The sequence below is a fragment of the Scleropages formosus genome, chromosome 5 (assembly GCF_900964775.1).
Source record: "Scleropages formosus chromosome 5, fSclFor1.1, whole genome shotgun sequence".
NCBI lineage: Eukaryota > Metazoa > Chordata > Actinopteri > Osteoglossiformes > Osteoglossidae > Scleropages > Scleropages formosus.
In genome coordinates, this window is record NC_041810.1 from 10,587,913 (window position 1) to 10,607,221 (window position 19,309).

The window sequence follows — 19,309 nt, forward strand, 5'->3', positions numbered from 1 at the left end:
GGCGTCCTCTCCTGGGCGTGTCCCCTCCCCCTCCAGCCTTGCGCCCTGTGTTGCCGGGCTAAACTCTGGTTTGCCGTGCCCTCACGTGGGATGAGGGGTTTCAGACTGCGTGTGTGTGTAGTTTACAAGTCAGTCCTTCAGTGGGTGAATCATCTGTGGAGATGTGCACCATCCAGCTATTAATGTGACTTCTTCATGCTGTGTCACTCATTGGCCTTTATCAAACACTTTTACAGACTAACAGTCATCATTACATATTAATATTACAGATCTTGTATATTATCTTCGAGCCCAGCTGTTAGTGCTAGTGCCAATGTTTAAAACAGACAGAAATGTGTGAACCAGCAAGTGCAGCAACAAAAAGAACAGCAAAGACAGCGTTTTTATACAATAACACTGCAAGTTCTCAAAATACTTACTTAATGCCTACTACCCCTCCTGGGGCGTAGGCTGCCGACAAGGGATCTCCAGGCATCTTTGCTGAGATGTCCTGAGTACTTGTTGGCGTTTCTGTAGCGGTGTGGGTTTTTTACGGGGTGGGGCCGCTAGTCCCACGCCCAGCCCTCCTCCTTTATCCGGGCTTGGGACCGGCGGGGGACCCCGAAGGAATCCCTAGGCGGAGTCGTTTTCAAAATAACTCCAAGTAAATTTTTCCCTCAAACATTTTTCAGACAAGTAGAGATGTCTAAAAAATTTTAACTGAAGTATGCACATGTACAGTTTAAAATTTTAAATTGTGGCAGAAAAGAAGTGTAGAAAAGTTTATTTATAGAAATAGTTATGAAACGTCAACCAAAATGCAAGTTAGAGAAGAGACAATATTTAGTGGAATTAATCATTTGTCAGAGCGATCAATAATACTTCTGTAAGGTTCAGAGAAAGTGTTTACTTTGAAATCAAAAGTGCTGTTTCCTAGAACTGGACAGTAATCAGAACAAACACTGAGGGACTGCTCCCTTTGCCATTGACCGCTCTGCGCCAGAAGCCACGCAGACCCGTTTCAGGTGCACCCAGTTCCTCTCCTTCTCCACCACTCCTGCTGCCATGGCTGTCCCGTGCACCGCTGCCGCCGTCCTCAGCCTGCTCTCGCTGACCGCAGCTGCCCCGTCCGGCTGCGAGGACGCGCTCACGCCCCTGGAGACGGTCAACCAATCTCAGGTATGGCTCATGCCTTCTGGCTCACCCTCTGGTGCTCATCTAGGACTCTTTAATCTAGCAGATGGAAGAGCTGAACTCTTTAATACCCTCTGCACATTGTTCACAGTAACAGCCATCCCTTTTGGATGACTAGGAGAGGACAGGACAGCTTTATTATTCAGTGCAGGGAGATGGGATTATGGGACATGTTGGGGTGTTTAGGAAAAAGAGGTGGCAAGTTCTGGCCTTGTCACCTGAAACAGGTTCGCGTTCTTCATCGGGACTCCTCTTGTCTCAGGAGCCATGGTTTTTTATTAGTCCATTTGCAGCAGAACGACTTTCATCATTAGAATAAAACCACCTGCAACATCAAACCTACCTTCATCTGGGTCATGGTGATGCAAAATCAGCTTCTTCCTCCTGCCAGATTTTCGGGAAGTGGTTTCTTCATGCAGTCAGTTCAAACAACAAGGAATTTCAGTCCCTTGCTGGGGGTCTGAAAAGCTTCTGGATGGAGCTGCAGCCGGGCCCTGAAAATCACACGACCCTCCTGAAGACCGCGACTCAGGGGTCAGTTTGGCCTGAGACTTTTCGGTTCATCACGGGCCGCAGACGATCTCTCAGATCAGCTGTTTGCTCCTGTTTGGAACTTCAGACAGAGGATTCATGTTTAAAGTGTAATTTGTTAACACGTCTCACCAGTGGGAGGTTCAGAGGTGTGTTTCAGTTGGAGCTTCACTTTCTGTTTGGTGCAGCAACTCAACAGCAGCTCATCTAACAGCTCTGGTCACATCTTCTTCTTGCAGAAACGAGTCCTGTGATATTTCCACGTCCACCATCACCAGCACCACACTCTTCGGCAAGTACTTGCTTAACTCCACAGTGCAAATAACTGAGTGTCACGATAAGCTCTTTCAACTACTAAAGGTGTCTCTTTGGTAGGAATGCAGTTTGAAATAAAGAACTGAATCTGGGAAGAAACCCAGCGACAGAACAGTGTGAACTTATACAGCATGAACACACAGGTCCATTAAAGCTTGAAGCCAAGCAGGATGAAGGGAAGACTAAGGTCCCCCATTTAGAAGATTTAGTTGGACGACACAGCTGGTCTTACTGTCTGACAAATGGAATGGGCGATGGGGCAGGCTTTTGTGTGCTGTCCATCAAGATTAGCCCCACCCATGCCATAGATTCCCCCCTCTGGCTCACAACTCTTATGCTCCTGAGACCCAGCCGTTCACTTTTGTCCACTTCAGAGGACACATATTTTTAATGAGATCCCCTAAATAGGGGACAGCTGGTAGCATAGTAGCTAGAGTCACTGCCTTTAGACCCAGAAGTCAGAGGTTCAATCTCTGGCTGTACTACTCTTGAGCAACGTACTTACCCTAAATTGCTCCAGTAAAATTATTGAGCTGTATAAATGGGTAAATAATTGTAACCTGAACATTGTAAGTTGCTTTGGAGAAAAGCATCAGCTAAATGTAAATATTCCAAAGGCTTTTCAGGTTTTGAAACATCATGGGTTTGAGGGGATGGTTTGGACTAATTCCAAGCAAGATATACTCAAATGCATAAGCTTTGGTGTTCACTCTCAATATCTTGCCCACTGGAAGTATATTGAAATAAGCGTTCATGCATGAAAGGACAAAATGGAAATATTATCATTATGAACTGATGATGGCACTGTTTAGCTGGCAACAGTTTTATGATGTTCCCCAGGTTTCAAAATTGGCCACGATATGAAGCTGCAGCTTACCCGTCCTACCTGCCTGTTTATCCTGACCAACCACACTGTGGCTGAAAAACCTGTCATCTTACTATACATCTACGGTGAGTAGATGTGTCAGAGCAGGGCAACCATGACCCCCAGCTACTCTGCTGTGTCCAAAACCCACGACCATGACTTCCACAGGAAGAACGCAGAAGCTGGGCCACTCGCACATGGACACGTTCAGGAGGCGTACGGACTGTCTGGGCCTCGAATTCTCTCTGACCCTGGACCCCGAGAAAGGTCTCACCCGCTCTGCTTCTGCACCCAGTCTCACCAGACCCCGAGCTCAATATTTTGCCCATCATATGTTTGTGAGACGATTCTGGAATCCAGCTCCACACACCTTCACCACAGTGCTTCTCACATGCCTTCCGTGTATCTAATGAAAGACACGGACAATGCGCGACACAAGTACATGAAGCTCTTTGATCGTGTGAGATGTCAACACCATGATGGGTCAACAGTACACGGGTTTTGGGGTTAATGTGACATATGTGCTCCATTTCCAGATGTGTGTCCTGAAAAGGAGGACAAGGTGCCCACATCTCCACCTGCCTGCGAGGATCTGTTTGCTGTGCTGCACTCAGTGGACCGTGCGCAGGTGGGCACGCTCAGCTGTGTACGAGGCTACCTGCACACCTCAGAGCAGTGTTCTGCCTTCCCTTTAGCAGCACTGAGCCCTGTGTCTGTTCTCTCGTTGCCAGATATTTGGGAAATGGTTCCTGATTGGTGCAGCGAGCAACTACTCGTCCACCTCGCAGAACTATACATCGTCTCAGGCAAACGTAGACAGCATCTGGATAAAGCTGTCGCCGACCTCTCACAATGACACCATCCTCCTCGAATACGGGAGCAGGCAGTAAGCGCATCCTTCGTCTCCTCCTTAGGCGACCTGTCCGTCACACACGTGTACAAGCAGCAGCACACGGCCAGTGGAACGAGGAAGAACGACAATTTTAATAATTTCCGTCCGTCAGCGGAATTTGCGTCTGCATAATGTTTCTACTCCTGTTTCTGCTCGCAGGCATGGGTCCTGTTGGACATTCTCTCAGAAGCATAAAATCACCAGCCACATTATCGCATACGGCAAGTACTCACATATTACGCAATATACAACACACACACAGTCTGAAACTGCTTACCCCATGCAGGGCCGCGGCAAACCGGAGCCTAACCTGGCAACACAGGGCGCAGGGCTTGAGGGGGAGGGGACACACCCAGGATGGGACGCCACTCCATCACAAGGCACCCCCAGCAAGACTCGAACCCCAGACCCACCGGAGAGCAGGACCCGGCCAAGCCCACTGCACCACCGCACCCCCCCACAATATACAAAATATACATATATACATACATATGTATTATATAGACTGATACATCCCTCTGGGCACCGCAAGGAACATTTCCCCCAAGCAGTCCCAGTTGTCCCTCATGTACGAAGAGTTGACCAGTCAGACATCCCTGTGGGAAAACAGACTCGTGTGTGAGAATCATTCTAGTCACATTGTATGAATAATCTGAATAATTCATATCCTTAACAAAAAGGGGATTAAAGAGACAGTAATACTTGAAGCAACCGCCTTTAAAACAAAGTTTAAACTTACTGTAACTTAATGAAGAAGCAAATGGGTTTACACCTAATGGGCTCTGCGTTCTCTCAGGCCCCGTCACAGCGATGGAGCTGCTCAGCTGCCCCAACTGCCTGCTCCTCAGGGTCAAACACAGCACGGAGGAGCAGACGGTCCAGCATCTGCAGATATGGGGTCAGTACATTTCTAAGCGGACGCTAACCCTAGGTCACCGATGTTCAGAGAAAGAGCCCCTGAATCACTAACCCCTCTGACCACTGCTTCCACAGGAAGAACCAGGACCCTGCCTGATTCTGTCATGGACACGTTCAGGAGACAAGTGAACTGCCTGGACCTGGGACTCCAAGAGTTCATGGACCCCGAGAAAGGTCACCATCTCCTCTGCGTCCCACAGACCTCTCACTACATCTCCGTGCTTTAAAGCACCTGGCTTTGGAGGACATTTGTCCAGGACTAATGCAAGTTCCACACTGTCTCCTGCAGATGTGTGTCCCGAAAAGGAGATCTCCTCAACCAAATAAGACCTCAACACACACCAGCAGTCCAAGAGCGACTGATGATGTATCTTGAAAACGCATGTCAGTTATACAAGAGTGAACCAGTAGTGTTAGTGTTAACAGGTTAAAACAGTACCCCACTTCTCAGCTGCTAATGCCGGAGGTAAGCAAAGGTGCGCAGTCCAGAAAAAAGGACATTTTACTCATTTACTCAGCTGGGTAATTTTTACTGTATCTGTTCAGGGTAAGTACCTTGACTGACCGATTTCAAAAAAAGAGTACTCCTGTGTGACATTCTTACTGACCATTACTCCTTGTGTCATTAGCACATTAACTGAAATTTAACGTGTTCATTAATCAATTCAAACTGAAATTTATTAATTAAATACATTTGTAAATGTTCTACGACCCATTATAACAGTCACCGGTGACACTAAAGCACCTTTCATTCGCCGCACCTTTAGTGTTTTTTTTATGAATCTAACCGGTTCACCCGGCCACACCCGATGCTCACCGTCTCACAAGCAGCGTTCCTCAGGCACCGCTCCCAGGCTGCGAGATGGGGGCGTAGCCTCGATTCCCATCTGTCACAACAGTTTATTTCATGTTCTTCTCCCCCATGACAACTCCAGATCCAAATGGGAAGGAATCCAGGGAGTAGAACCATTCTGAGTGACAGTTCTGAACTTTTCGTGATATTTATTGAAGGTTCAAAGGAGCCAACCTACCGCCACGCGGTAAACTCCTCGCCACGTACCGCAAGCAGTCGCTGGGCAACAGCCCAGGAGACGGCGGCACTTAAGTGAGCGCGTAGCGGAGCACTTCTACGAACGCGTCACTGCCGAAGTCAACGCGCACTCTCATTATGCAAAAGTGGCAAGAGCTTTAACTGAGCATCTCCGATGTGCCCGGCTCTCCATCGCCGTTCCCAGACCTCCAGATGGACGGAAAGAAACACTCGGAGTCACGGCTCCCTCTCCTAGCCTTTTATTCTTGCTCGGTTTCATTTAGTATTTCAGCGTTACTTTATTTACATGTTCTTTAGGCTCGGGGCCCATTTGTTCATTTGCACCGTTGTGGCCACTGTTGTCGAGGAACAGCTTTCCAACAGGCACCTTTAACATCCTTTCACGACAAAATGACGCGCGCACTTTCTCTCTCTCTCACTCACACACACACAGACACACACACACACACAGAGCAAATCTCTACACAATAGAAAAACAAAGTGCAAAAACAACTTTTGTCATTTCTGCTGTAGCTCTCAAAATGAGATGAAATGAGACAATTTGTTAATAGTAACTTGTGAAGTACCGCAGGACAATAAAACATTTTATCATAACTGATTTAAAAAAAAAAAAAAAAAAGTTAAAAAAAAAAACAAAAAAAAAAAAAAAAGACATCGTGCATAACCGAGTCAGTAACTAGTACCTGAAAAACATGGTTTTCATGCGGTCGTGTACATACACACAAATACATACAGATACTGACTATAAACATATGGCCACACACGTATGTACAAATACAACGTACCGGTTGCGGTACATCTTCATTAACGGGTCACTCACAGACCCAACTTGGACAGACCGGACAGGTGACCGCAGGCGGCGAGCGTTCGAGTCACTGAACGTGGCACACGTTCCGGAATTCTCTCCTCCGGCAGAAATGGCTCAGCGCAACCAGGTCTTGAGCTCCGCGTTCGCGCCGACCGCAGCGAGGTCCGAACGAGCCGGATGTTCTCAGGGACACCCGAAAGCCTCGGCTTCCTCGCGAGGACGACGGCGGTCACCCCGACAGCAAACATTCATTCTTTCGAGCTGCCAGCGTAAAACGTGATTTTTGCGCGCTCTGCCTGAGCAGGTACGGCGCCACCTGCCGGGCTGCGATGGACTCAATGCCCCCCGTCCAGGTCCTGAGTTCCTGTCCAATCTTGTGTCTTCGCCACAAAGAAACACAGCGCTTCTCCCTGTGGCTGAACCGCGTTCCAGCCTCATTTGGAAATGACTCTTCTTCCACAGTCTGGACGTCCATCTCCTTCGCCTCGTAACGCTGAGCATCACGTCATTCGCACCTGGCTCATATTAACAAAACCTAAACAAAAATACATCTTAAAAATAAGACAAACTAAGGGAAATCTTTTATGAATGTTAACAGCAATACAAGTTAAGTTCAGCTATTAAAACAAATGGAATGCCTTTATTGGATGAAAGTGCTGCGATGATGGAAGCAAGTGAATCGCTGCCCTTCAGCAGCACCTGGAGCCAAAGACGCCTGACTGATGTCTTCGTCGTCGTCTCTGGACCGGCAGCAACACACGGGAAAGTGCTCAGCCTCTCGAACCCAACTCCCGACTCCCTCTTCTTGCCCTCCACTGCCTCTCTGTCCATCTCCCTCAGTCCCTCCAGCTCACATCTACCTGTGCTTTCGTACCTGCCGTCCTCTCCCTGCCCCTCCACGTCTCTCAGCTGTCTCACGTTAACCTTGGTCCCGAGTTGTGGTTTCACTCCCGCTCTGGATTTGGACGAGAACCTTCTTTCCGTCAGTTTGTGCCGATCCGCTCCACACTGCGCCAAGCTGTTGCACCAAACAGCCCCATCCCTGTGCCGTGCTCCCGAACCTCCAGCTACAGAGATGGGTCGGGGGGGGGGTGGTGGTGGTGGTGGTGGTGGTGGTGGTGGGGGGGGGAGGTGTTGCCTGGGGAACACCCTCAGTCATGGGGAAGGCTGTCCTCCTCGGTGATGCCCTGTGCCCGCAACTCCTCCAGCACGTTGTCCAGGTACCCCGGGTCCGGGTAGCCGTGGCCTGTCAGGTTGGAGCCGAACTCCGTCTTGTGGTGAACCTCATTCCAGATGACTGTGTCTGACTCGCCCGTGGTGCTCGACGTGCCCACAGAGAAGAGCAGCCTGCGGTCCCAGGCCACCAGCAGCAGCCGCAGCACCTAGAAGAAGGTGGACAGGTAGTGAAGCCCCACCCAGAAGCAGCGGGGTTGGTGCAAGGAAATCGCGGGCGAGCGGAGGCAGGGTCCGTACCTTGCGGCCCTTCTCGCTGTCCGGCAGGTAGCAGTGGCGAGGGAATCCTCGCGCCGTGAAGGGCTTCCCGGGATTGGGGTGTTCAGGACCCTAGTGGAGAAACGATGACGCGGCGTCACTCGAAGTTCGGGCGCCGCCTGAACTCCTGACGTACGACGGACAAATGTGTTGGGTGGTACCTGGATGCCAGGCGGGATGGTATAGATGATGCGGATAGTGCGGCAGTCGGGGTGTCCGGGCAGAGAGTGCGGGATCACGTGGTACTCCATCTTGCCCGGCGGCTGGCTGCCCGTCTTCACGCCGTAGATGGTCTTGCACGTGGGGCACTGCAAGCTGCCATCACGGTTGCCGTTGTTGTACATGGCGACCAGGCACTGCACGTGGTACTGGTGACCGCAGCGGCTCAGGCGGCCCACAGATTCAGCTCGCGCCACGCCAGCCACGCCAGGACCCTTGTAGCCCGAGGGACCCCCCAGCGGCTCCATGCAGATGGTACAGTCCTGGGGGTGGAGAGACACACACACACGCACACACACACACGGTGAACACAGGTGGCACCTTTACACAGAGGGCTCCGGGGCTCAGTTCCCAAAAGCAGAGACGCAGCGGCATCGCAGCGCACATAGTTAACGCATCTCGTTAGGGTGCTGCAGTCGGGATGCGAGTGCAGTTACTGTGCGATTCGGATCACGCTGCCGAGGCCGACCGTACAGCGCGGGACGCGGAAACTGCCAGAAGGTCTCGGCGCAAGCGCCACAGAGACAGAGGATTTGTGAAGAAGAGCAACTCACCTCTTCAGGGGGGTTTCGCACCTTCTGCAGGTACTTCTTCACCACCTCCTCCGGAGTTTTACCTGGAGGACGGATGACAGGAAGTTGTGTTCACTGAGCTCCACCCACACAGTTACCTGCTGAGTTTTTTTTTTTTTTTTGTAGTACTATCTATTGTATCTTTTGTTGTCTATAGTCTGCGGAGAAGCATTCAAGCAGGAACTTCATAGTACTTTGTACACAGTACATGTACTTATGACAATAAACCTTGAACTTGACCTCGGGTGTAGGACTGGCGACACCACAAGGGTACACCTGTACAGGGAGCCTCACCTTTGCGGACCTGCTTCTTGGTGGTCTTGCGGCAGCAGTGGCCCAGACCAGGAATGGGCTTGATGTCACTTTTGCTGACAGGGGGTGGGTGCAGGACCAGTTTCGGGGGGCGGGTTAGACACACAGGGAGCCCCGCAGCACTCATCAGGATCCCTGTAATACCTGGAAGAAACAGCAGGGGGTAGGCATGAGACAGACAGGAGCGAGCATGCATGCAAGCACACACACACACACAGGGACTGCAGCCCAATCTGTCTTTCCTGTGCCCAGATGGCTGCTGGTTACCACTGGTCAATAGAACTGGTCACCAGTGGTCACATTGTGCCGCTCTGCCAGCAAGAGCTAAAATGCTGTGCTATGGTCCTACCTGCCAAGGCGGGGTGCACGGGACTGGAACTGTTCAGGTTCTTCACCGGGACCGTGGGAACCCTGAAGCGGTCGGAGACACAAGCTGCGGTCAGACGCAGAGCACGAAGAGCGGACAGGTGAGGAACAGAAGAGCAGCTCTGCGCGGAGACCCGGCAGAGCGCAGCAAACACACTCACCAGTAAGAGCGCGTACCATTCGCACACTCCACCACGACACAGGCCAGACCACAAACAAACTAACGAAAAACAAACAACCTCTCCCGGTCTCGACGGAACTCTTGCTGGGGACGGCCCTCTTTCGGCAGCCAAATGAGCCGAGCGCCCAGATCGCGATACCGAACGAACGTCAGAGTCCGGGGTCCGAATAAATTAACGAATGGGATTAATGTAGTTTCATTCAGAGGGAACCATGACCAAAAAAGAGAAAAACTAAAAAAAAAAGCGAACGTTGAATCTTCTGCTCCCGCCAGATGCAAGCACCGCATCACGTGTGTGTGTTACACTGCTCTGCCCTACACGCTCGAGTGTATCCAGCGCCGAGAGCCCTTCGGACCAAAGTGTGTTAAACGAAGATATACGAATGCAAAAATAAGTACAGATCTAAGGACCAAGTGGTGGTCAGAGGGCCCAGTGACGGACTTTCGCTATTAGCTGCCCTCCCATATTTTGCCAGATAAAATATAGTTTTGGCATTTTCGTGTCACATGGCAGCCGTGTCTGTGTTCATCTGCCGTCGCGCCGCTCCTCCTCCCGTCAACACGGGCGTTTAGCGTGATTGAAGCAGCGCTTTGTCTGTGCTCCGTGAAAGACCGCGTCCAGCTGGCTCACACACCCGACTGGTCCCGCCCACAGCCCCCTCACTCACACACACACACACACACGCACAAACACACAGAGTGTACTCCGTCACAAATGCCTGAAGACAGTCCCAGACATGTTCCCATAATCCTGGTGTCCTGCACCTTCTGTGTGCGCCGATCCCCTCGCGACCCCACGTCCCCCCGGCAGCCTGCCCCCCCCCCCTCCCCCAGCGCAGCGCTGCATTGTGTTGCAAATTCAGACTGAACCCTAATGCAGCGACAAAGGTTTCCGTGGAAACGCCCTCTTGCCTGCACAATGAGCACAGAAGGCCCCCAGCGATGAGAAAGCCTGGGAACGGAGCTGAAAGCGGCTGGACGGGTAGGGAAGGGGGAGTATGCGTGCGCCAACCCCCACCGCTCGACCCCTTGTCTGCACCCCTCAGCTGCAGTTCAACCCCAATTCCTTCACTCCAGCGGAGTCTCTCTCAGCAGATGGCTGCATTTCACAGCCCAAAGCCAGCCAGACACACACACACACACGCACGCACGCACGCACGCACACAAACGCTGTGGTGGAGGGCTGCGCTACAGGAACGCCGTGTGCATGTGGGGTGGGGGTGGGGGTGGGGGCTTACCCTGATGCGATGAGCGCCTGCGACTGGGCAAGGGCAATTCGCTGCAGAGCGGGTCTGCTCAGTCCCACCAGGCTGGCGCGAGTTGGCACAGGGGCACCGAACGCTGCCGGCGAGGAGGTGGAGCTCAGAGCGCAGGCAGCTGCTGAGGAGGACGTGGACGAAGAGGTCGTTGTGGAAATGAGGGTAGCGGTGGGCACCAGAGGGGCGGTGCTGGAGGACGGCGGTGGGGCCGGCGTGGGCGGCAACGGCTGCTGGCCTGAAGGGGGCGCTGGCGGGGGTACCGGAGGCGGAGGAGGCCGAGAAGAGGGCAAGGAGAGCGTGGCAGACTGGACCGATGAGGGGCCGGCCGAGTTTTTGCGTGGCGACAGCGGCCGGGGATGGGGATGGGGCTGAGGGTGGGGGTGGGGGAGGGGGCGGGGCAGGGTCTGTGAATACGTGCTGGCGGCGGCGGCGACGGCACGAACCCCGGAACCCGACATGGCACCAGGGGGCTTTTGCGTCACGCGCCGGCCTAGCGTGTGAGCCATGGCACTGGCCTTCACGCTCAGGACCAGCATGCACTGCGGGCACGCGCACGCCCTGCCCAGGGGGCCGAGGGAGGACGGGGGCAGGGTCGCGCCGACGTTGCTCACGCTGCCATTCCCGCTGCTGCCCACGCCGCTCACAGCCACCCCTAGCAGCGCTCCGCTCACACCGCCGGCTCCCCCGGTGCTGGACCCCCAGGCCTTGGGCAGCGGCCCCGACACCAACGGGTACGCCAGGTCTGAACGCCTCTGGATGCGGCGCCGCCGCTGCGTCTGCCGGTTGATCTGCGTCATGGTCTGGAAGTCGATGAGGTAGCAGAAGCCGAGCGGAGCCAGGTCGAGCCAAGGCTGTTGGCGGTCCCGCGCCGCCTGGATGGTGATGCCCACCTCCGTGTCATAGGGCGTCCAGGAGCCAGCGTCATTCTCCCACTCCCACACCCAGCCCTGCGCCGGCGCCGACGTCGGCTCGTAGAAGCTGCGCCGCACTGGCCGCAGGGTGCCTGCGGGGGGCAGCGTAGATAACAGTGATGAGCTGGAGCACTGACACAGGAGCACTGAGACATCACGGGTACGAGACACCAGAGCACAGAAATCGGTCTGGCTGAACACAGGAGGAAAGGCGTCGAGAGCCCCAACCGCGGCACCTCAGACACGGCTCTTCCCACCACTTTCGCCCACCCGCTCGGTCTAATTCTCACTGCGGCCATTAAAGGACCGCTGGAGGTCACATCCAGCACTTCAGAGCGACACATTTTACTGACACAACAGGTGGCAAAGTCTCTCAGCTTCACTGTACCGTGTTACCGGTACACTACTGCAGTAATACAGCACAGCAGCAACGCTGTGCAACACGGGCGCACGTGGCACCGATACCATTCTGTCCGTACTTGGACGCGTTAACAAGAAAGACCGGTCGACCGGGAAGCCACTGTAATATGACTTAATATGACTTACGCGTGCATTTCTTATGAGACCGACTAAATACGCCGAGCTCTCGGGTAACGGGTTTCCTGTAAGATGAACAACTGCTGCTGCGCCTTATGGAAATATTTACTACAGGTTTTTTTTTTATTCAAACAACAGCACTTTCCCCGGTGACGCGGTCATTTCACTTGCGCGGAGGGTCTTTTATTCACTGCCAACAATGACTTTCACACAGCACTTCTTCTGTAACTGAACCCATTACTGTGTATCAGCTTCCTCGTGTCCTTCACGCTGACCGTCTCGGCCAATCACAGCCTCCATCCGTCCGTCCATCCATCCATCGCCAACAACTGCTTGTCCCGAGCGGGATCGCGGTGAACCGGAGCTTAACCCAGCAACAAAGAGCGCAAAGCTGGGGGGGAGAGGAGACAACCCGGACGGGACGCCAGTCCATTGCAAAGCACCCCAAGCAGGACTCGAACCCCAGATCCACCGCACCTCCTAATCACAGCCTCGATTAATGTAAATATAACATCACAACTGAAATATCAGGGCGAAAGAAACGAATTCATTTATCTGACATGTTTCTGAAAAGCAACTTACAGTATTCAGCCACTTACAGTGACCTTCCCCATTATACAGTCATTTTACTGTATAAAAAAGTACCTTGGTCAAGAGTATTACAGCAGGAGGGGGGATCTTTACCTGGGTTCCTCAAGTTCTTATTATCTATAAAAATGCAAGCAATAACTCGGCTGCTTGAACAATACGAGCAGCTTGCACTGTACGGATACCCTTGCAGCGAGGTAAATGAAGCCTTAGGGGAGGGACGAGTGCACGGTGATCACAGCGACTTCTGTGCGCATCAACACACGCCGACACACTCCTCCCGCTGAGAGAGAAACCTGCGACAACTGGGAAACGCAGTTCGGCCGACGTTCCTCAAGGGGAAAATCCTCGGATCCCCGACGATTTCCACGTGCGATCGAGCGGCTTGTTCGGGACAAACCCGAAACGTGCGGAAGCGAACACCTTCCCCACTTTCGAGTGGCGTCGCGTCCACAGCGATGCCGGGACGCTCCGGGCCGATCCCCACCGACCAAGAGGACTCGCTCTCCCCCACGTCCTCGGAGCAACCTGCTGCTCTCCATTCCTCCCGTGATGAGGAGGTGGGGGAGGGTGCAGCTCATGCCACAATGGCTGTTCTCATACGGGAGGGGGAGGGGAATGGGGTCCGTGCCCAACTTTAGACGACGACCCCCCCCCCCCAGACAAAGCACTCCCCACGTTTAGAGCTTCCCCATATTCTCCACTGAAGCTCCTTCCTTTCAGCAGCACTTCCTCCTGCAAGACTCATCTGCTTGACATCAAGTCGTCCTGCGTTTCTTTAAATCTTTAGAAAAATCACAGTGCGGCTGTTCTTACGTCGACGTTTATGCGTTTTTAGCAGATGCTTCACTCCAAAGCGACGTACCGCTCATTGTGAACAGAAGTGCCTCAACACACACACACACACACACACACACACACACACACACACACGATTCTCACACACTCACTGAGTGCAACACCACTATTTCAGCAGCACACATTATACCGGTGGCTACATGGACATTGACAGGGTGTTTGCTTTCTTTCTGTCACACAGATCGCTAGTGAAGGTTTACGGATCTGTGAGAAGATCAAGAGAGAAGTAGCTCTGAAAGAGACGGGTCTGAGACACTCCTCAAATGCTGGGAGGGATTCAGCAGCTCTGAGGGTCAGAGGGAGCTCAATCCACAACACCGGGGCCAAACCGAGAACCCTTGAGCTTTTGATTTCGGACCTCTTGTGCGTAGGACCAGAAAGCGGCCAGAGGAGGACCGTAGGAATCCGGCTGGGGTGCCTGGTCCTCGCTTCACAGGAAATGTTCCAGCATGTTCTATCAGCTCCAAGTCATAGACTTGCTGAGCTCTACTTTACTCCATGTGCCATTATCATATTCTGTATATTTCTTCTCCAGTGTTCCATCGCGTCCCAAAACTTCGCCCCTGAACCGTCACTTAGCCGCACCACGGTAACACCCCTGCTTGAAGAACAGCAGACTTGCAACCCTTGACCTCTGACCTCTTCCAGGGCTCAGCTGTGTGCGTTTATGTCTGGGATAACACGAGATTAGCATGTGCAGCTGGTTCAGCCGAACACAACGGGCCGATGAGAACGCGGCTCCCGGACCCGTGTTCCTCTCTCTGTGACGCCGCTCTTTGTGTCCACCACCTGCTGCACTCTGTGTCACACAGCTGGTCGTCTTCCGTCCCACAGTGCCGCTCACTCCTGGGAAGATTCTTCAGAGCCCCGACGACACCCCCGTCTTCCTCCCGCCGATCGCCTCGGCCCCCGAGCCGAGGGCCCCCCGATCTGCCCCAGCCTTGAGGGACTCACATCTGCTCCGCAACGGGAGGGGCTCTAAACTACTGGGTGGAGACCCCCACCCCCACCCCACCCCACCCCCAAAGGTCAATGGGCTTTTCTGTGCAAAACCCTCCCAATGGATCACACATTCTTCTTCTTTTAGTCATCAGAGTCATGACCACACAGCGTCTGGAGAGCGATGTCCCTTAGAGAACTGTGGGACACGGACACACACACACACACACACCCTGATTCTAGAACAACCACCTGTATGGTGCTTAAAGTTTCACTGACTGATAACTGATTTCATTCCCTGAAGATCAAATATTACAACATACTGTAAAACGCGATAAAGCCAAAGTGCCGAAACGACGGAAACGCACCCTGAAAGGGGCTCAAGTGGGATGACCGCTGTGTGACTCAGCCTACAGTGTGTCCAGCGGAACAGCTGCGCTCGGGACGTCCTTCATCGAGGCACATCTGTCCCCGGCCGTCAGCGTCGCTCATCAGAGACGAAGCCCAAACCCTCAGCCGGTCACTAGACGCCAACTCCAAACTCCGAGTCTGATCGTTCCTCTCGGAAAATGAGAATCGGCAGGGGCGGAGGAGTCCTCGCCGATGACTGCGGAGGGACACCGTAAGGGGGACCGACTGGCGCGTCGGGGCCACAGGCTGCTTCGGGACCGGGACAGGTCGACACGCTCACGCTCGCACGCACGCACACACGCACTCACCGGTGTCCTGGCGGAACTGGTGCATGGAGTGCAGGTCGATGATGTAGGGCGACAGGCGGCTGTCCACGTGCCCGAGCACCACGCTGCCGCCGCGCGGGTCGCTGCGCACCGCCGCCTCGATGTGGTGCGACACGGCGGGGCTGTAAGGCCTCCATCGGCCGTGCTCGTTCATCCACTCCCACACGACGACGGCGGAGGCCTGCAGCATCGCGCCCTGCCCACACACACACACACACAGATCACTGCATTGTCGCTGGACAGATAACACACTTGAGTGTGTTACAGTCCAGCCTAAGTGCTCCGTGTGTGTCGTGTTTCTCCTGAACAGATACACTGTACCGCTCTGCCTGCGCGCGCGCGCACACTCACTCACACACACACACACACACACACACACACACACACTGTATAATTGCCTCATCGCGGCGCGAGAGCGGTTTTGAGCTCCGTCTCCGACTCCCTTTAAATGACCTGAAATGAAGTGAAAATGCAGTAAAACACGGTAACGGCTCCGCTCTGTCATCCAGAGGGAGGGAGTGGGGCGAACACATTTCTGACGCAAACAAACAAACAAACAAACAAAACAATCAAAACAATCTGGGCAAGACAGAGCGACACTCACTGCTTCTTCGGTTCCGAGAGGGGCGGAATAACAGATCCACCGGGTTTTACCACAGTAATGTACTGCGATTCCACACTGTGCTGGGCGGTGCAGAAACTAAGCAGAGTAAAACAGGGTGAAGCTGAGCGTGAGTCAGTGTGTGCGCGAAACAGGCCCGTCCGGTTCTAACACAGTGCCGGGGGGCGATCATCAATCAGTCATCGGCCACCATCCATCAGTCATCAGTCATCGACATCGGCCGCACAAACGCGCGCTCCTCCCGCGAACTGGAGGAGGAGCGCTCAGGTTCGGCCTCGCGCCGGGATGACTGAGGTGAGGGAGGGCCGCCGGGATGACTGAGGTGAGGGAGGGCCGCCGGGATGACTGACTCGAGGGGCGAAATGCAACTGAAAGTGTCCAAAAGGAGGTGCCTTGACAGTGCGGCGACTGTGTGTGAAGAGAAACGCCTTGTGCAACAGAATGTCACATGTGTACAGGCAAGCGGACGCGCGCGCGCGCACACACACACACACACACACACACAGCTGCAGTGCTGTCCAGTCACGCAGAGACAATGAAAGAGCCCACCGCCGGTACCTTCAGATGGTTCTCCTCTGTGTCCAGGTCTCCTGTGTCGTGTCCGGTCCGGCCGCAGGTCCGACGGCGGGCCCACTAGTCTATACAGCTCCGTCCATCCGCTCCCCAGGAAAAGGGGATCGTCCCCGGTGCGCCGAGACGCTTGGGGGTGAGGTAAACCCACGGTACTCCCGGTTCTTCCCTCCTCCTCCTGCGCTGTTGCCCCGTCCAATGGTCAGTCAGTGTTGGCCGAAACTAAGTCCCCTCCGCCATTCCATTCCTCCGTGTTCACGGGGACTCGCTCGCTCACGGGCGCGTGCACATGTCCGCCGCGAGCACTGCGGCGAAGGTGCCACCGAGGGAGCGTGCGTCCGTGTGTGTGTGCGTAGATGTGTGTAGATGCGTGTCACCGAGGTCTCGGACCCGACGCCCGACCCCTGACCACGCCCAGTGCAAACAATCCCGGTCCCTGGAGCCAATGGGTGAAGAGAGGCGCTCCACCATCATGAAACACACCCCGCGCTGGCCGCTGTTCAGCCCGATTTACGTAACTAAAGTCTCACATTACACGGCTGATGACATAATGTACAAAGTATGCATTTTTAATTAAAACCCTCATAGCCGCATGACAGCAAACAAGTGTGGAAACAGACGATATTTATAAAATCGTGAATGGCCGTATAAAAAGAATGTGGAGATGCCGGGGATTGAACCCGGGGCCTCATACATGCGAAGCATGCGCTCTACCACTGAGCTACATCCCCCTGCCGACATGTGACTGCACAGGATGTCTATAACAACGCGCACTCAGCCTTGGCGCGACACCGCCCCCTGGTGGTCCTCATTGCAATGGTACTTCTACGGCTGGCCTGGTGAAGACGCTTTTGAAATGTATCGTGCTCGATCGTTTTGCTACTGTCTTCACATTATTCTCTTAATTGTAGTTACTTAATGACTTTCCTTTTCATATTTATTCCGTCAATCCGCGTCTAAGGAAGTTCCGCGGCTATGACTTATATATTTTTATGACAATCAAGAAAGGGTTCAAACCGATTATGTTTTTGCACGTCCGAACTCCGAGTCCGAGCCTCCATACGGAAGGAATAACTTTTATTTCATTAAAAAATTGTAGGGTCTCATTCTTGTCAAAGATGGCTCTTTTTTGTGTCTTATTTCTTATGAGCATCTCTTCTCTATTACGAAGTAGTAAGTTAAAAGTGTACCATTTTGTTTGCTTCTTATTATTTACTCATTACTAAATTTTGCTTAGCGTTACATGAAGATGCATGTTGATATGCGCGCGCCGTGGCCCATCATGCTCAGCGGCTCCATAGCTCAGGGGTTAGAGCACTGGTCTTGTAAACCAGGGGTCGCGAGTTCAAATCTCGCTGGGGCCTTCCCGTTGTTTTCTTCACAAATGTCTTGTTTTATTAGCGACGGTATGAATATTATACATTAAACCGCAGCTAGAGCTGCAGAAGTGTCGGTGAAGAAAGCGGCTATGGGGGACAAAAAGGTAGCGCCACCTGTCGGTTGTTACACCGCACATTTTTGCAGGCTAGTAGAGAAAACCGTCAGAAACTAAAGTGAATTTTGAAGAAGAGTGAACGTTTAGCAATTAATAAAGGGACCGTGTTGTTAATAATGATTTTCCCCCACGATATTTTATGACAAAATAAATAAAGTACGTTCATGTTTACAAACGCAACGCATACAGAAAACTGCCACTTTGACAATAGTTTTAGAACGTGAACTTGAAAAGAAACCTGAAGCCATGAACTTTGCAAGAAAAACCAGTTTTAAACGTTACACTTTTGTTCTAATAGGTTCAGTCCGAAGGTCTCCGAAGAGCCCGGATAGCTCAGTCGGTAGAGCATCAGACTTTTAATCTGAGGGTCCAGGGTTCAAGTCCCTGTTCGGGCGGGTGTCGTTTTAGTTGCTCTTGGACACGTGGTGTCCATGTAATTTCTATTCTGTGTTCTTTCTGCACGTGTAATGTCAGTAGCTCCGCAGCAGTCAACTTCGTAGCGGTTAATTTTCCTTCATAAAGGCGGTAACGTCCTAGAATACGCATATTCTGGTCTTTTGGTTTTTATCATGCACTTTATTTTCTGTAAAAATCTGACTTTCTCCACTTTGAGAATTGAACAAGAAAAACGTTGCTTGCGCCCAACGTGGGGCTCGAACCCACGACCCTGAGATTAAGAGTCTCATGCTCTACCGACTGAGCTAGCCGGGCTGTTACGAAAAGGGCTCTAACACGCCTTTATTAAGTTTTGGGAGACGCCATACACTAGTACTTTTATTGGAATTGACCAGTCATATTGGAGTTTATTTGTTCCAGTTTAGGTATGAGTCCAATCACAAAACGTGTTTGAAACACGCAGACAAAGCGCGCGCAGTTAAAAAAGGACATCACCGAATTGTGTCTTAACACTAAGAACAAGATTTTAATAATAGTACATTAAAGAAACCTGTTTCAGAATGACTTCAAGCACTATATCCGTAGCAGGCAAACCACCAATTATAATACCCGCCCAAATTATTCAAATATGTACTTCTGTTGAAACTTGCAAAATACACATTGCTGCTTCTCTCTGTATTTTTTTTTTAAATCAGTCACTGTG

The 19,309-nt window shown here is 52.5% G+C and overlaps 2 protein-coding genes and 4 non-coding genes across 6 annotated transcripts; 3 read left to right on the forward strand and 3 right to left on the reverse strand.

Moving 5' to 3' along the window:
- The first annotated feature begins 925 nt into the window (after nucleotides 1–925).
- On the forward strand, nucleotides 926–5,449 carry LOC114909050 (uncharacterized). Its single transcript, XM_029251794.1, has 11 exons — nucleotides 926–1,158; nucleotides 1,565–1,707; nucleotides 1,944–1,996; nucleotides 2,860–2,970; nucleotides 3,053–3,151; nucleotides 3,421–3,512; nucleotides 3,616–3,770; nucleotides 3,936–3,997; nucleotides 4,573–4,674; nucleotides 4,770–4,868; nucleotides 4,984–5,449. Exons 1-11 carry the CDS (start codon nucleotides 1,045–1,047, stop codon nucleotides 5,019–5,021), a joined length of 1,068 nt encoding a protein of 355 aa, XP_029107627.1. The 5' UTR covers nucleotides 926–1,044; the 3' UTR covers nucleotides 5,022–5,449.
- A 519-nt stretch (nucleotides 5,450–5,968) lies between these two features.
- Nucleotides 5,969–17,099, reverse strand: dtx4a (deltex 4, E3 ubiquitin ligase a). The gene is made up of 9 exons (XM_029251791.1): nucleotides 16,704–17,099; nucleotides 15,506–15,719; nucleotides 10,933–11,956; nucleotides 9,497–9,558; nucleotides 9,130–9,291; nucleotides 8,818–8,879; nucleotides 8,206–8,526; nucleotides 8,027–8,116; nucleotides 5,969–7,935 (listed from the first exon to the last, which is right to left on the reverse strand). Exons 2-9 carry the CDS (start codon nucleotides 15,711–15,713, stop codon nucleotides 7,705–7,707), a joined length of 2,160 nt encoding a protein of 719 aa, XP_029107624.1. The 5' UTR covers nucleotides 15,714–15,719; nucleotides 16,704–17,099; the 3' UTR covers nucleotides 5,969–7,704.
- A 275-nt stretch (nucleotides 17,100–17,374) lies between these two features.
- On the reverse strand, nucleotides 17,375–17,446 carry trnaa-cgc (transfer RNA alanine (anticodon CGC)). The gene has a single exon. It is a non-coding gene; the product is annotated as a tRNA-Ala (tRNA).
- A 560-nt stretch (nucleotides 17,447–18,006) lies between these two features.
- trnat-ugu (transfer RNA threonine (anticodon UGU)) lies at nucleotides 18,007–18,079 on the forward strand. Its single transcript has one exon. It is a non-coding gene; the product is annotated as a tRNA-Thr (tRNA).
- A 453-nt stretch (nucleotides 18,080–18,532) lies between these two features.
- Nucleotides 18,533–18,605, forward strand: trnak-uuu (transfer RNA lysine (anticodon UUU)). Its single transcript has one exon. It is a non-coding gene; the product is annotated as a tRNA-Lys (tRNA).
- A 243-nt stretch (nucleotides 18,606–18,848) lies between these two features.
- Nucleotides 18,849–18,921, reverse strand: trnak-cuu (transfer RNA lysine (anticodon CUU)). Its single transcript has one exon. It is a non-coding gene; the product is annotated as a tRNA-Lys (tRNA).
- Nucleotides 18,922–19,309: the final 388 nt, after the last annotated feature.

What these genes read in the sequence shown, in the direction of transcription:
- LOC114909050 (XM_029251794.1), top strand. Translation starts at nt 1,045, where the DNA reads ATGGCTGTCCCGTGCACCGCTGCCGCCGTCCTCAGCCTGCTCTCGCTG. An exon ending in CATCTTACTATACATCTACG is followed by an intron (nt 2,971 to 3,052) that starts GTGAGTAGATGT and finishes TGACTTCCACAG; the next exon opens with GAAGAACGCAGAAGCTGGGC. An exon ending in CTCGAATACGGGAGCAGGCA is followed by an intron (nt 3,771 to 3,935) that starts GTAAGCGCATCC and finishes TTCTGCTCGCAG; the next exon opens with GCATGGGTCCTGTTGGACAT.
- dtx4a (XM_029251791.1), bottom strand. Translation starts at nt 15,713, where the DNA reads ATGCTGCAGGCCTCCGCCGTCGTCGTGTGGGAGTGGATGAACGAGCAC. An exon ending in TGCGAAACCCCCCTGAAGAG is followed by an intron (nt 8,527 to 8,817) that starts GTGAGTTGCTCT and finishes CTCCACCCCCAG; the next exon opens with GACTGTACCATCTGCATGGA. An exon ending in CCATCCCGCCTGGCATCCAG is followed by an intron (nt 8,117 to 8,205) that starts GTACCACCCAAC and finishes TTTCTCCACTAG; the next exon opens with GGTCCTGAACACCCCAATCC.